Below are 17,045 nucleotides of genomic sequence, written 5' to 3'. Positions count from 1 at the left end.
AGAGCCTGTTGCTGTCAATGACTATCACCCCAGAACTCTGTTTTGTTTCAAAGTTAACATGATGGTTTTGAATGCTTTCTTTTGAAGTGCCCTCTAAGAGAGTCATTGTGAGTGACTGTCACATGGAGACTTGTGAAAGGAACACCTAGGAAGTCTTCCACCAGTTTAGGGCAACTGGGATTCAGGAGGGCCCAGAGAGATAAAGATACAAAAAAATCAGTCCCCCTGCTTATCTCAGATAAATGAAGGTGAGGACTCGAGGGTTACAGAAGAGCTGCAGTGATAACCCCATCATACCATCCCCTACCCATTACAGTATGCAAAACTCATTTACTGTCTTACATAGTCCACTTAGGGCCCCCCTCCCTCCCAAAGCCTTCCCCGGACACTCCTCTCAAGTGCTCATCTAAAATCCCCTCTGAATGAATTTTTACAGCATTTACTGTCCCCATCAGCAGCACTGGTTCTTCTAGTCTAACCATTCTGCGTGGGAGATACAACTGTTAGATAGTTCTCGAGGGAAGGGACTCATCATGCATCTTCCCCTTCTCTTCTCAGAGCACCCAGCAGAGTGTCTATGAAATAAGAGGTGCCCAATGAATTCAATTGACAGTTGCTGGTGAGATGCTTAAAGAGAAGATTGCTCATCTTAGATGGGACTTCACAGAGAATGGTGCCAACTGCACAGCACACCCCTTCTGGGGAAGCAGAGGGCGACCCCACTCCCGCTCCCGGAGCATGTGAGGCAGTGCTGAGAGGAGAGACGCTGGTTACCTCTTACTATTGTTCCTCTGTTTGGCTGGTGTTTTGGGGAGTTGAATTGGCTCCTTTAAAGCTCCTTTCAGGTGAATGATCCTCTCTTGAATCACCTCTCGAATGTTCTTGATCCACTCCTGCTTGGTTTCTATGTTGGAGGCCTGGAGTGCCACAGAGAGAAACAGTAAACACCCCATCTTCCTTTGTTCTCAAGCCTCCTCCTGCAGGCTTAACCACTACTTTTAAGGACACCAAATGTTTGAGGAATTCATTTCTATTTTACGCATATGACTCTTCAATTCTTCTGCAACTCCTAGAATGGGGCTATAACCTCAAGACTCAATGGACACTTGTACGGGGGTGATTTTCAAAGTATTTAATACTCCACATGGCACTGATCAATACTGACATCTGTCCTGGTGTGCGAGCATATGTGGAGGTCCCCCGCCGGGCCAGGGATGAACACATCAGTTACCAGATGCTGGGAGTTCTGGGGAACACTGGAGATGTAGCAAGGGGCATTTGAAGGCAGTGGCTATTCACCAAGTGGTATGGATCTATATCAGCACATTCAACTCCCAGCATGGCTACATAGGCTTAGGCTGACTGAAAGTCAATGCTGGGTTTTTAGCCTGGTAAACATGTTAATTGAAGGCACTTCTACCATCTCATAAGTATCCCATTTGTCTTTGTGGAATTTTTTTCAGGTAATTCTGTCTGATGGCAGGTGGCGGCTAGGCAGGCAATTCCTAGTGAACAAGTGTGAAGCATTTGTCAGGGTTGGACCATCTTTTCCTTGGTGATAGCCACCCACTGATAAGCAACTGACTGATGGGTGCCCCATCCGCAGGACCCCTTCTTGGTTAGATGTACGTTACCACGAGCATATTCCCAGGCTGTGTGCGCTCTGGAAAGTTAGAATGACTCCTTAAGGCCCTCATCTGGAGAAAGGCCCTTTCTTAGTACTCCTTTCAATCAACATAATTCCCTTGCTAGTGTGATTTATGAGAGCTTCTAGAATGTAAGTTTCCAGAGGACAAGGTCCATCTCTCATTTGTAGTTACAAGCAGCACTGAGCAGAATACCTTCTATGTAGGTGTTCAGGAAAAAGTATTGAACGAACGTGGATCAAATCAAGGTACCTTTTGTCAAATGGTCAGTTGTCCTTGCCCTTGAAGGGGACACGTGGACAGAACATATCTAAGTGGGCCCTGCTGAGGAAGCGCAGCAGCTACTCCCTGCATCCCTCCCTCTTCATGCGCTTGAGGGGATCGACTTAGGGGACCACGGATCTTTGAGATTTCAAGTCTATGTCCATGATAGAACTTGCTTTTTGATACCCATGTGATACTGCCCTTCCCGGTGGAGTCTCCAGGCCCCACCTTTCAGGAATCATGTGCCCCAGCCCCCTGCCTTTCTCCTGCCACCCTCAACCCTCAACTAGCACCCAGCCCCAGTGGAGAGCAGTACTTACTTTCAGCACTGTTTTATTGTCTGAGGAAGGGGTGCGCCCAGACCACAAGGCGAATTTGCAGGGATCACCTTCTACGTGCTCCGTCACACCCAGCTCTGAGGTCTGTAGACAGGAAATGCCTGTGAGAGGCGGGGAAGGGGAGGGCAGTGGGAAACTTAGGGCTGGGGTGGGAAGGGAAAGGTGACAAAGAGGAGAGGACCGAGGGAGGGGCTTCTGTCAATCAAACTTCAACAGACTGGAAGCTTTGTTCCTCTACCCAGGCTGAAAGGATCTACAAGCACCTGCCTGATTAGCAGGTTGCAGGGAGGGAAGGTGAAGAGGGAGGCGCTAAAAGCAGACATCAAGAAGAACGATGGACTCTAAAATGCAGAAGGGGGAGTCGAGGGGGCAGCTTTCCAAATAGGAGGCATTTTCATTTGTCCAGGATGGTTTTGGTGTGACACCAGGGGAGAGATGAGCTGAGTGTTCAAGAGCCCTTCCTGCCCAAAGGCTCTATGACAACAGGGAGACTTGTCTTGCCCCACCTGCCCCACCTACCAGTAGCTTGTTCTTGTAAACATATTTCGTGTGTCCTGAAGAGTCTTTGATCTCCTTGCTAAAAACCAAGGAGATCTCAAAGAGGAACAAGTGCCGCTCTCGCCCCTTCCGGATCAGTGACTTTGGGTCCCACACTTGAAAGGCATCCTGGAGAATCAGCTCCCCCTGCACATCCAGGTTCTCGTCGAACCCTGAAAGACACCCGTTTCCACCCTGTGGAGTTTCTGTAGCACCCCGTCTGGGTGCCATGGTCCACTCCCCTCTTGGAAAGGTCTCCCTGACTGTGAGCATTCCGTTCCCACATCGCTTTCTCTCTCTGATTCCTGACACTCCTAAATACTTGAGTAGATAGCTCTAGGGAACTGTAATCAGATCTCCCTTTCTGCACCGGTCTCCTACACATAACCAGTATCAGTGGTATCTTCTCAAAAGCCTGGGACCTCCTGCAAGGGCAAACCCCATATCATCTTCTTCCTCTACAGCTCCCCACAGACTTGGGTTCCGAGCTTTGACTGGAGTTGAGGACTGTCTGATGGAGTGCCCTCGACTCCACTTTATTTGTCATTGCTGTATTTCTTACAGTCCATTCCCAGGACTCTTCCCTTTGATGGCTCCTGTCCAATGTGGTGTGCAAGCCTTTAACAGCTACATTTATTCCACTTTAAATTTGAACAGGGGTTCTGAAACTTAGTGTGCTTGAGAATCACCTGCAGAGCTTGTCGAAACACAGATTCCTGCCCACTCCTGCCCCTAGAATACTGGGATTCGGTAGCTGTGGGGTGGAGCCCAGGAATTTGCTCTTTTGACAAGCTCCCAGGTGTTGCTGCGACTGTTCCACATACTTGGAGTAACTGGATCCAGAATACAGGTCAGGGACAGGCTGGAGGAGAAGGGTGCTAACAGATGAGGACACCCAGGGCTGGGGATGGGGATGGAGTGCAAACAGAAAAGGGGGCAGAGAACTGTGGCAACAGGAATATGTTCAGATGGTTAGTGCTCAGTCTGGAGAAGGTAACCAGGGCTCCGCTATATGAAGAATTATAGCTTCCTATATTCAGAGTGGCCCAGGAAGTAGTGAGACCAGACCAAGATTAGAGGTGGGGGAGGTGGGAGGGAAGGTGATGGTGAGAGATGGAGTCCAGAGGAGAAAAAACAGCCCACAGCTCTGCATATTTACAACGGAGCACACTGATCCCCCTTAACATCTGTTTTCCAGGCCAGACTGGAATGTGGAGTCTGAACGCATCCGACAACTTCCGCCCAGTGCAACTGCTCTGCTCCTCTGTTCTGTGGTGTTAAGGGCATTTTATTGGAGTCTCACTCTACCAGGTTTCTGGGTCCCAAGACCATGGTTCCAGTGGACTAAATGTACATTGGTAAAGTCCTATCAGGTCTGTCTGGCTGGACTTTTCTCACCTGCTAGGAAGGCCATAAGGATGGTTGCTTACCAATGTGAACATACCCAATGCCACTGAACTGTGTGCTTAAAAATAGTTAGAATGGTAAATTTTATGTTATGTATATTTTATTACAATAGAAGAAAAAGAAGAACATAAGGCTGGAGACCTTGGATGTATGTCCACATGCATGCAGGACTTCTACTCATTCTGATGACAAATGCGATGCAAATGCTATTGCAGATGAACAGGACTGCTGCGGGTCAGGGTTCTAGCACATTTATAGTAAGGATGATGGCCTGTCCTGGACTACCTCCCATGCAGTGAGTTATCCACATATCCAAAACAGCTGAGGTCTGATTCTACCTGGAGGCAGGTATTGATCGAGTTGGCCCCTGTGGAGCTCCTCTCACACCTCCTGAGGACCTATGTAACAACTTGCCATTTCTCCTCTCTTCCAGCCTTGCCTGTTGCCTGACGTCATGCCACTTCCTTCCCACAACACAAGCTCCCTAGTCTTAGGAAAGAAGGAGGCCCCCCAGGGAGGCTGGGAAGACAGCTACCTTCCAGCATGCTGACATGCATGGCATCATTGGCTTTCTTTGGGACACTGAGCATCACCTCCAGGCCATCCTTGAGCTCTCCCTTCCCTTCTTCGCAGCAAGTTAAAAGTTCCTGGGGAAAAAGTCCAGACACAATTAGAGCCATTTGCCCCAGCTTTCCCACCCTCCCACCACCTAACCCATCAAGGTGATTACAGACCAACTTCGTTCTCCGTAATGGTTTCCTCTAAGCTATAAGAAAAGTGGGGTGGGATGGAGAGTTATCTCCAAAGGATTCTACCACTATATTTTTTCCCTAGACTTAGCAACAGACATCTACTTCTGGCACCACATTTATTTATGTACCTCTTCTCCCTAAATGCTGACTTCCCACCATACTGGGAGCAACCTGGGCTCATAGACATTATAAGTTTATAGCATTTCAGAGTTATAACATATTTTTAGATCATATAAATCAGGAGTTCATACCTTGGGACCAGTATATGGGATTCTGGACTAGTTCTTTTTAAATCTTAAATCTAGAATCTACCCACCATGCCAACCCTATCTCCCCCATGACGTCCACCATGCTGAGGCTTCTCAGAGCATGCCCTCTCTTACTTCCTCATTGAAGACTAGGTCAGTATTCTCTCCACAAAGACATATAGTATCTGGCTGATGGAGAAAAAATAATCTTCAACTATCTTAAAAATTCTAAGGGCCATTTGGAGTGATTTTGCCCAAGCCAGAGGAATATTGGCATTCATTTTTCCTATGAGGGTTATTGTATTTTGTTCGTTTTGACACTGGAAACAAAACAGTTAAGCAACAGATCTGCATATCCATACCCTCTCCTTCTTAGGGGCTGGTGAAGGCAGAGGATGGGTGGATGGGGTAGAGATGCACTTCCAGGAAAGAAAGAAGTTGACCAGATCAAACCCTGTAAACGTGTCAGACTTCCTGGCTAATGGTAGTACCTAGCAGGAGAGTCCTTATCTATGGAATGCTTTTAGTAGGATATATCTGGTTTGTCTAGGACTTCTTACGGTAAACAAACCTGGAATCTATGGCTTTAGGGGCATGGCTCCCTGTAAGATATCACATATGCTATGCAACTATCTAAGTAAATAGTATGTTTCATAAACAAAATGGCTCTCTTCAGGGTAAATGATATTATACAAGATATACCATTTAGAAAGTCTGTGTGTTAGTCTGGGCCACAGCATATCCTAATGCTCCAAGAAAGGGCTTAGAGCTGTTGATGGTTCTGGACTTCTCTCTGCGTTATCTCTTCCTTGGGATTATTTGTATTTGAAATTATTAGTAAAAGCTTTATACTTGGTAAGATATCTGATTAGTGAGCATCTGACACGAAAGTACAATCCTTTGTGTCATCTTGGATACAATCCCATATGAAGAAGGGAGCTTTGAGTGCCCAAAGGAGAGGTGAACTGCCTCGAGCATGTTGGGGAGGCAGAAGTGATCAGTTCTCAGCTCTGTCCTTGGTTCCAGTCGGTATAATGGCATCACTGTTCAGAAAGCTGCACTTACTTCTGCCAACCTGAAGTTCTCTGACTCTCCCCAACCCTTTCCTAATTTTAACTTTCCTGACCTTGTTTCCCATACATCCTCAAAGGAATTTCCAGGCAGAAGCACAAGAGACAAATAAGAAATATATGCTTCAGTGTGCAATAGAAAATTCCAAATGGTTTAACCCCCCAAAGCAGTGTGGCAAGTCCATCAATCAACCACCAAAGCCCATAAATTCTCCTTGGATCCTTGCTATACTTGTTATTAAAGAGAAAGCTCCAATTTAATTTAGACTTCAAAGGACATCTGTAGCAGATTTACATGGAGAATATTGAACACTAACTGACAGATAGTTTTGACTTTCATGCAACACCCAAAGTGAGGAATCCCAGAGGATACTGATAATTAAATATCAGTTTATTTGGAATAAAACTGTCTTTAATGAGAAAATAAATCCCATATTGTTTATTTATAGTAAGAGCTCAGCAAACTGAGCTTTTACTCCGCAGTACTCTGCTACCAATGCATTTATAAGAGGTCAAAATTACCTTGGTAAATCTTTTTTACAAATTTTCCACAAATTCCCACTACTTCATTTTTTTTTTCCTTCTCAATTACCTGCACAGTCATCTCTTCCTAAAACATCCAGTTACAGAGTGAAGGGCCCAGAGCCCACCCACCCATCACCTAAAGCAAAACACAGGGCAGCCTGTCCGTCCTCCACTTTCCTCTCTTATTTGTGTCACATAATTATCCGGGGAACTTCAGCCCTGTGGGATTAAAAGGGAGAGCTGAAAAGCTATATTTCTTTTAGAACTGGATCTTACGTTTAAAAAAAATTTTTTTTAATTATTTATTTTTTGAAGGAGAGGGACAGAGCACGAGTGGAGGAGGGGCAGAGAGGGAGACACAGAATCTGAAGCAGGCTCCAGGCTCTGAGCTGTCAGCACAAAGCCGGACATGGGGCTCAAACTCATGAGGCAGGCAAGCCGTGAGATCATGACCTAAGCCGAAGCCAGACGCTTAACTGCTTAACTGACTGAGCCACCCAGGAGCCCTGAACTGGATCTTACTTGATTTAAGGCATTGGCAAGTGTGGATGGGCAAGTTTCTGTTTTGTTTTGTTTTACTTTTTAATTCACAACCCCACCAATTCCTGAAAAGCTTTGAGATGCTTAAATTTAATAACCACAAACATGAATTTTAAAAAATCTTCCAGTACAAGAAAAATCATTTTAAAGGGTCAAGCGTTAAATGGGATAGGGAAGGAGAGGATCATTACACACAGAAATCTGGGCTAAGGAGAAACCAGTAACAATACAGTAGTCGTAATAGGACTCAATGCTAATTGTCTGATAGTCAAAGGCAAAGAAGGAGCTAAAAGCTCTTGTGATTTAAAGGTAGAGAGTACACCAATTATTTAGGAGAGAACCCCCACACCCTACTCTGAGATCTTATGAGAATTTCTGTGAGCCTTTATATAAAGAACTTTAAAAAACAAAGATGACATCTTCAAAAGCAATTCTGCCAAAACAGCCAAGATGTTCTGCACGTTGTTACTTCTCACATGAGTTCTCAACAAAGGCCAAGGGCATGATGCCGTGTTGTAACTCTCTAAGCCATTTCTGCAGGGCTGGATGACTTGAGTGCCTAGAAGCAGAAGCCCAAAATGTCTCTTCTTGGAGATGAGGAAAGAGAAGGTTTGAAGGCGGAGGCAGGAGGGAAAGGGTGGTGCTAGTCCCTGACCTGACCCTCAGTGGGGAAGAGGTCCAGGGCATGGGCTCATGGGGCCCCATGGGGGCTCATGCTCTTCTCATCATGGAATCACATGTGCTAAGCAGGGAGACCCTAGTGGCTGTCCGCAGGCACCTCCAGTGTGACCAGAAACCTAGATGTGAAACTAGACTGGTTTTCAGGTTTAGTGAAGCTAGAATATCTGGGATTCTGCAAGCATCTCTAAACATGAGTTGAATTTCAGCAGATTTTCTCTGGAGCTATACTACTTACAACATGCCTCTCACTATCCCTTTATTCTTTGCATTTGAGGAGCAACCAGCCAAATATTCACTCAGGGAAAACTCTACCCTTACACCTTGAGAATTAATATACATAGGGGTTATATAACTGCTTATAATATCGATTTCCCAGGCTTTCTGTGGGGGAAATATCACATCTTCAGACTGTCAGTGTATCCTTCTCTGAAGAAGCAGCCCACATTACTTACTATTTTACATAATTTGATTATTTGAATTTTAAAGAAAATATTTTGGAGAAAATCCAAATCTGTTTGCTAGGCTCCAAAAGAACCCCTACCTAACATATGGGATCCTCCAGACACAAGAGTGTCATTGTGTTTTAATATGTACTCTTTGAGCGTTTTCTCTCAAAAACCTCATAGTCTTGATAAACACAGAGATTAAGGCAATGGTAGATGCCACCCTGGGCCTCCACTGTCTACGTTGACTGGCAGTGTCCCCTTGACCCCTGACAGTAGGAGGGACCACCAGGAGGAATCTGTCCCAGGAGGGAAGAGCAAGTGAGGCCCTAAGTGTCAGCCATAACTGCTCCAAACTGTGCAGTGGTGGGCAGGTATGAAAGCAGTCAAAACGTGTTCCTGCTCTCATTTCTCCTCTGTCCCCCAGCAAATAAACACCTAGAGTTTCACAGGCTAGGTCATGCAGTCTGGAAGCCAGCAAAGCCAATGGGGGTTCACCTCTGGAGTTTTGCTCTAGATGGAGGAAAGGTCTTGAGATGGAAGCTTTCCCATCCTGGGCAAAGCTGGGGCTCCCTGGACCTGATCAGTAGTGCAGGAGGAGGTGCCCAGAGGGGAGGGGAAGTACCTTCAGGAGCAGCTGGTACTTGGTGATCCTCTGGACGGGCTTGATTAGGTAGGAAGAGATGGAGTTGGCCAGACCGTGCCGCTGCTGTATCTCCTACAGGGGTGAAAACAGGCACCATGACATACAAAAGGGTGTGTATATGCATGTGTCTTGGGAGGAAGTCAGTGGCGTGAGAAGACAGCAAAAGGAAAAAGGGTAGAAAATTATGAGGAACCGTTCTTTGATGGGGAGAGAACCAAGAGAGACCAAGACGAACACACAGAGAAAAGGAGAGGTGGTGAAAGGGGAGGAGCTTTAGGGAGAGAAAGCAGATTTGTGTGTCAGAAATGAAACTTATAAAGAAATGGGGAAGGATAAAAGTGGAAAACGAGAGTGAGGAGGTAACAGCAGACAGAAGGGTAAAGGAGAGGTGGTGAAGCAGAAAATGAAAGGAAAAATCAACCCAGAGCGGAGGTGATCACAAGGGGCTAGCGGGACGATGAGAATAAGGGCATGGGGCTCGGATTTCTATGCCGATGGCTCTTGAGTCTTTCTCTCCCCCAGTCTCCTTAAAACAGCACGAGGGCATATCTCCTTTACCATCCCTTCTCTCTTCAACTTAGACCCATCCCAACCCAGAATCACCACTGTATTCTTTACAACTTCTTCATTGTGATCAATGGCATCTCCCTCATTCAGGTCTCTTGAGCTGATAGCCATGGAGTCATTTTTAGCTGTTCTCCTTGTGTTATCCCCAGTGACAAGTCTTTCCTCTCCACGCCATTCATGCCCAGGCTACACCCATGACCTCCAGCTGCTGTTTGGGCCTCTAGCTTCTCATTTTACACCATTCTCTATCCTGCCTCCAAAATGACCTTCCACGCCCCAAAGTGTAGGTGCTGTGAAGGTTAGTGAAGGGTCCATGTAGTCCCCTTGCCTCAAGAACCTTACACACCAGGTGGCTGAGAATACTCACACACACAAATAGCAACAAAGGAGATGGAAGGTATTCCCAGCGAGAACAGAGAGCAATGGCTGGGCCCAGGAGTGGTGGATGGCTTAGTAGAGATAAAGCCTTCAGCTGAGGTTTAGAGGATAAGTGGGGGTGGGGAAGTGCAAAGCTGGACGAGTGGCATTCTATAAATGGAAAGCATATAAAAAATGCACAGGAAATAATCATTGGGTATTTATATGATAATGAGGACCATACAGAATGGTATAGAGGATGTACACCTGGAGTCCAGGAAAAAATGAAAAATACAGTCAGATAAGCAAGATATATTTAGGCCATTGATAGGGTTGAGCTAGATTAAAAAAACATTAGGATTTGGTGGTGAGCTTCTCAATGGAAAAGTACTGTAGATTTTAAATAGGAGAAAAACATGGTGAAAGCGATGTCTCAGAGAGAGCAATGTTTAGCCTAATAACAACATACAGGGCGGAGGTTGGGATATAGAGATGGAGAAACCAGTTAGGAGGTTGTTGAAAAATCCCAAGCGCGTAAACACAGAGTTACCGTGCCATCCAGCAATTCTACTCCTAGGTATATACCTGAGAGAAATGAAAACATATGCCCACACAAAAACATATATACACTGTTTACAGCAGTATTATTAATAATAGTGAAAAAGTGGATACAACCCAAATGTCCATCGATTAACGAATGGAGATATACAATGTGAGATATCCATGCAATGGGATATTATTTGGCCATGAGGAGGAATGCAGTCCTGATATATGCTATAACATAGATGGACCCTTGAAAGCATTATGTGAAGTGAAAAAAGTCAGTCGCAAAAGAATACATATTATATGATTCCATTTTTATGAAATGTCCAGAATAGGTGAATCTGTAGAGACAGAAAATGTATCATTGGTTGTTTAGCACTAAGGACAGGTGGGAGGATAAGGTGGGGTGATGGCTAAAGGGTGTGGGGCTGCTTTTTGAGGTGATGAAAATGTTCTAAAATTGACTGTGGAGATGGTTGCACATATCTGTGAATATACTAAAACCATTAAAGTGTTCACTTTAAATATACATATAATGCATAGCTCTATCTATGTATCTATCTATCTATCTATCTATCTATCTATCTATCTATATCTGTAGGTGTGTACCACGGGCTTGTCCTAGGCTAGGGTCAGTAAGAACAAAGCACTGGGAGGAATAGAAGAAACATTTAATTAATTAATCAATTAGTTAATTAATTTAATGTTATTCATTTTTGAGAGAGGGAGAGTTTGAGCAGGGGAGAGGCAGAGAGAGGGGGACAGAGGATCTGAAGCAGGCTCTTCTCTGATAGCAGAGAGCCTGCTGTGGGGCTTGAACTCATGAACCGTGAGATCATGACCTGAAGCAAAGTTGGATGCTTACCCAACTGAGCCACCCAGGCGCCCAAGAAACATTTTAAAGTTATGTGAGAGAGGACTTGTCATGTGGCCATGGAGGAAGGGGAAGAAGAGGGACTAAAAAACAATTTTTGCATTCCTGCCAGCTATCCCAGAAAGTAGCAACTTTCTCACCCGTGTGCCTCTTCCCTAGAGGTGTGGAGTTCTAGCTGGACTTGTCCGAGGGTGATGGGCAAAAGAGCTGGCAGCCTGACTCTCTGGGCAAAGGAACATCCTCTGTTTACTTGGCAGCTCTGGCAAGAGAGCACCGGCAATAGGGCACCTTTGAGAGCTGTCCATCTCTGCCAGCTCTGGGAAGGCTGCATGTGGGGCAGCGAGGAAGGGAGGAAGGCGTTGCCTCCGGGGGCTAGGTCCGCCGAACCATGCTTGCTAACCAGCTTAGCATCAAACATCACAGCCTCACAGCTCTCACATCCGAAGTAGAAAATTCTGGATCGTGTGAAGGTGTGCCCCTTTCTGGAACTTCAATGTTCTGTGCACTCTTTACGATAATGGATACTAAAAGACAGTCTTTCTTAAGGGCTTATCTCTTAAGAATGAGGGCCTAAAGCAGATATTTTCTAAGTGAAGAACTTAGGGAACCCTTTCTGATGAAACGGAAAAAAAGCTACAAATATTACGGGTTCTGGAAAGCTCTGGGAACAATCAGGAGAGGTTACTGAGAGGTTACTGTTCTCCCTCTCCACCTCTATGCCAAGATCCAGGGACTCCTACCTAGTGGACGGTTTTCCTGGCTTCCAGTGGCCTTCCCAACTAAAGTAGAGGCTCATCAGGCACTATGTTGGGAATGGAGGGTGGGGGAAGGGTGTAAAATTTGGAGGTTATCTAACTTACTAGTCAAAGTCTAGAAATTGGCTAGAAACAGGAATATGATGACCATGGGACTAAAGGAAAAGGCCAATTAGCACCGCACACTATGATGTGTACAAAATAAACCAAGCAAATCATCAGTCAACCTCAAGGGGCTCATAAGTGGGAGGAGGTGTGTGTAATAGAAAGGTACATTGATAACACCCATAAGGGAAATTGTTATAAACACTATAAGAGAGATACAAAGTATAACACATGCATAGGGAAAGGGAAGGATTCCTGCAGGACACATTTGACTTTTAAAGGATAGAAAGAATTCTGAAGAGTGACAGTGTGTGCGTGCGTGTGTGTGTGTGTGTGTGTGTGTGTGTGTGTGTGTGTCTGTGCAGGTGCATTTTACACACAGAGTGGTAAGGCAGAGAGCGCACTGTGAGCAAAGATGAGGAAGCGGGGGAGTCTGAGGCATGCTCAGAGCACAGGACATGGATGTTCAGAAAAATGCTACGTGGAAGACAGGACACAATGCATTTAAAACTTCACAAACACCCTTCTGCATACTATTGATGAGTAATCGACCAGAAACATGTTAAAGAAAATACATTATTAACAGAGGTAATAGTGGTAGAGAACATCCAGTATGATATCCAATAAATTCAGATACCAAGTTAAAGAAGTACTTTTCTTGAATTTTCTGTTTTATCAAATCTAACCTTAAAATTCCAGTTTGGGACACTCAGGACCATTTGCATATCAACGCTTCATTTAAAAAAGTCATGTATGTTTTTTCTTGCCTGGCTTTCTCCCATTCAAGGGTCATTCTTTTACAGAGCAATGAGACACTTGTGGAATCATTTCTGTTTTGGCAGCATCAGTCTAGAAAGATGCTCAGAGGTTCATTTTGTAAACTTGAATATGGGAATGATGTTTAAATGTCTGTATTCCTGAAGGTGCCTAGAACACCATCTTCTCTATAGTAAATACTCAAATATTCATGGGAGAAATGAAAGTGGGTAGGCAGAAACACAGACTAACAAACATTAAAAAGTTCTGTATTTCAAGTTGTTGTCATTTCTGATGGGACTACCATAATGGCCATCACTGCTACAGTCTCTTTCTCAGTGAACTTCCCTCCCCCAATTTCTTCACACCTCGTTCTTCCCTTACATCCTACATTGACCCATTTGATGCTGTTCACTTTATAGCCAACAGGTCACTCTTTTGGGCCCAGCAATATGTAGACTTATGCCATCATTCACTAGCAGGGATGGATCCTTGTTCTAAAGCAAGGGACCAGACAAAAGGTACATCAGTGCCATCTTTGCTTGGCTTCCATTACAGCCCAAGTGATCAGCACTGGCTGTGCTATAACTCTCAAAGTCCAGGCCAAACCCAAGCCAATCATACCAGAATCACAAGGGTGGGACCCAGGAATCAGTATTTTCAAAACTTCCCAGGTGATTCAAATGTGTAGTCAAGGTTGAAATAATTGCATGTGAGTAGTGTCTCTCAAACTTGAGTGGCTTCTTAAAACTCAGATTGTTGGGCTTCAGCCCTGGAGACTCTGACTCAACAGATCTGGGGAGGTGGTCCAAAATATGCCTTTCTAACAAGTTCTCAGGTGATGTTGATGTGGCTGCTCTGAGGACCACACTTTGAGAAGCCCTGCACTTAAGGGAGCTGTGTATGAAGAAGTGAAACATCTTAACGTGTGGGTTATACTGCCGGTCTCTCTGCGCACAAGATGGTGGCCAGCCCAGTTTGGTGCTGAGGCATGAAGGACCAATGTTCCTTGTCTAAAACCACACCACTTGAGATGGGATGGGGTAAAACAAAAGACAAGCACTGCTTTGGCTTTTCTCCATGTTTTACTCCTGAGATAGAGGTTTGGGTGGCCAAATTAAAAAGAGGACTAAAGGATAAAAACCCACTATCCCAAAGTAGAGAAACATTTCCACCCACCCACTCATCAATGACTCAAGAATGGAAAATCATGGCTTACATCAAAGAAGGTGCCTGCATGCTCCAGGATCAGCTGGTTGGAATCAGGCTTGTTTTTACAGTAGGTGACGTACATCTGAAATTTGTCTGCCTGAAAAGAACAAAGGCAATGACAGGTAAGCGTCCGTTAGCTGCTCCCTTCTGTTGACTGTGCCTGAAGGACCCAGCAGGGGTTGTGTAGTTAAGCTCTCAGATATTGTGTGGCAGAGGATTATCTGTGGCAAATGTTCTGGGCTTATCTGCCTGTGTTCCCCTAACAAACTTGGGGATACTTTTCTCCTTTCTGCAGGTGGAGAAAGCTTGCTGAAAGTGAGCTTATTTTAATACTAGACTGTACTAGAAAGACTTTGAAAACCCAATTCACGTAATGTATTTTGAAGTTGGATAGAATTTGTTTAGACGTCATCCCTTTTCTGGATTACCTACAATTGTGCTTCCCATCTTGAAAAATGATAGCATTTTCTCTAAAAACAAAACTCAAAGAATGAAAATAAAGTGTGATCTCAGAGGAAGACCTGATTGTATCCCAAATGTCTCCATTGGGGGTAGTTTGTAGGCCATGCCAAGTGTCTATGCCATCATCTCCAATTTTCCAGAAGCAATGATGGGGGAAAGGAAAACAAGGGGACCCTCTGGGGACAGGGATGAACAATGGGTCCTAACCCAATTGTAACTTCAAGCCAACAACCTTGTAGCTTGGCAAAAAAATAATTTCTTGTTTCTCTTAGTACCCTCTGGGTTAGTACTCCATGTCCCTGCTACTGGGAAAGGTGTGCATATGTTGGCCACTAAGTAGTTTTCCCATTTGTGAAATGCTGCCAGTGTTGGTGTCTATAGAACACCTGGGATATCCTCTTCTGAGACAGCAGCCCAGATAGATATGTGTTAAGTATAGCAGGTCTCATTCATGCCAGCACTATTCTCAGAGCTTCTCTTATATATTAACTCATCTGATCCTCCTGAGAACACTATGCAGCATCCCCATTTTACAGATGTGAAAACTGCGGCACTGGTTGGTTAAGTAACTTTCAATTCCCACAGTTAGAAAGTGGTAGAGCCCAGGCAAGCTGACTTCGTGCTTCTTGGTCATAACCACTGCCTTCCAGTATACTGAAACAATTCTTTCTAGCCTCATATGTGAAGATTATGAGACTTAACAAAGTCACCTTGGGATAATTCTGGGAAAAATGTGCCTATTTTATGCAATCATCAAAGGTTTTCTGAGACCAATTTTAGGGCTTATATACTACCTGGGAGGCATTTATCAGCCCTAGGACATAATGATAAATCCTACTTATGGCTGATTGTTAGGCAGATCCACAAATTGTATGAAACAAGATGTGAAAAAAAATCCCTTCACTTATTTTTTTCCTCTACATTGGCTGTGCAAGGGATCATAAATTGTTGATCAGCATTAATGTGAACTGTGCACAGGCTCATGTATTTAGAGGTAGAAAATGTATTAACACAAAGTCTGAGACTTCCTTAAGAAATGAGAGTATGCCAGGAAGCAAACAGTAAGGTTTCATGTAAAGAAAACAACTCGGGTCTTGAGCTGTGGAATTGGCTGTGCTATTTATTACATGTCAGTGGACTAGTCAACCTCCTAGGTCATCTAAATTGTTTCCATCTATAAAATATAAGGCATAACTATAGCCCTACCTATTCCATAGGTTGTTGAGAGCATAAAATCTCTGAATCATGAATACATTTTGAAAAGTAGCCGATTTTGAGTGGATTATAATGAGATAATTATAAAATAGAACTCCTGACCCCAGGGAAGGACTTCCATGTTTAGTTGCACTTAGTATGACAGGTGGATTTCCCTGGAGATGTTTGCATTCCCGTCATGAACCTGAGCTCAGAATAACATGGTGTGGATGCTAATGGAGACTAATGTTCCCATTTATATAATTAGAACCTGGTACATTTAGCCCATTTACTTGGCCCGTGACAATAGCACCAGGAAAGAAAATGACTAGACACTAATTTTGTAGGTCAGAACTGGGATGGATACCTATGGAATCTGTTTTTCTCTATGAAGGAAGAAAATGTAACCAATGGTTTGATGGATTCCTGAAGGCCTAATTTTGCCCTAATCCTAATCCTGTAAAAACAAAACAAAACAAAACAAAACAAAACAAAACAAAACCAATGGTTAGAACTGGAGTGGCTCCTCTATCATGGGTGGTGATCCTGTTCCACTCTCCTGATGTCTCAGTTTTTGAAAGTTCCTGGAGAACTCAATGTGGAGCTTGGACACAATGTCTAAAGACTTTTCCCAAGGAGGACTCTGCTCCTTGGGGATGGTCTGCTCCTCTCAGATATACTTGTGCCCCCTCCCTAGAGTCCCTGGCACTGTGTTAGAATGTCAGTGACACTAGCCCTCAGGTCAGGCAGCAAACAGTATGCCATCTGACACCATGTACCCTCCTGGAAAGGATGGCACAGTGGGAGAAGAAGCATTTCAGGTCAGTTACCCAGGTAACAAAGCAGTGTCCCACATCCTCAGGCAGCTGCTCATACTTCTCCAGCTCTTTGAGGAAGATGCTGCAAGGGGAGAGAAAGGCTGGATCAGACATCTCTGTACTGCCTCCCTCCCCACCCAGATGATTACGCTGCGGCCATCACAACCCCGTAAGCTCTCCGTTATTTACACTTGGCTTCTGCATTCTTGAAGTGATACATGGTGAGGAGTAGTTTTAAATATATTAGAACTGTTTTCATTATAATTTACATTCATTGATTAATTAGTGCTACTTAAAATTATATT

At 44.5% G+C, this 17,045-nt stretch overlaps 1 protein-coding gene across 21 annotated transcripts in view; it reads right to left on the bottom strand.

Annotated features, from left to right (window-relative positions):
- Nucleotides 1–17,045, bottom strand: part of KALRN (kalirin RhoGEF kinase) — a 675,561-nt gene that overhangs the window by 222,310 nt on the left and 436,206 nt on the right. For all 21 annotated transcript variants that reach the window (XM_045502312.1, XM_045502314.1, XM_045502313.1 and 18 more), the window contains exons 26-32: nt 16,753–16,822; nt 14,274–14,363; nt 9,077–9,169; nt 4,728–4,839; nt 2,768–2,958; nt 2,231–2,332; nt 775–917 (exon numbers count right to left, since the gene is read on the bottom strand). In XM_045502312.1, the coding sequence (XP_045358268.1) occupies nt 775–917; nt 2,231–2,332; nt 2,768–2,958; nt 4,728–4,839; nt 9,077–9,169; nt 14,274–14,363; nt 16,753–16,822 (801 nt within the window). The remainder of the gene's footprint in view (nt 1–774; nt 918–2,230; nt 2,333–2,767; nt 2,959–4,727; nt 4,840–9,076; nt 9,170–14,273; nt 14,364–16,752; nt 16,823–17,045) is intronic.

The sequence above is a fragment of the Leopardus geoffroyi genome, chromosome C2, assembly GCF_018350155.1.
Source record: "Leopardus geoffroyi isolate Oge1 chromosome C2, O.geoffroyi_Oge1_pat1.0, whole genome shotgun sequence".
Lineage (NCBI taxonomy): Eukaryota > Metazoa > Chordata > Mammalia > Carnivora > Felidae > Leopardus > Leopardus geoffroyi.
Note: the sequence above shows the minus strand (reverse complement) of the source record. Positions and strands in the feature narration are given on the sequence as shown.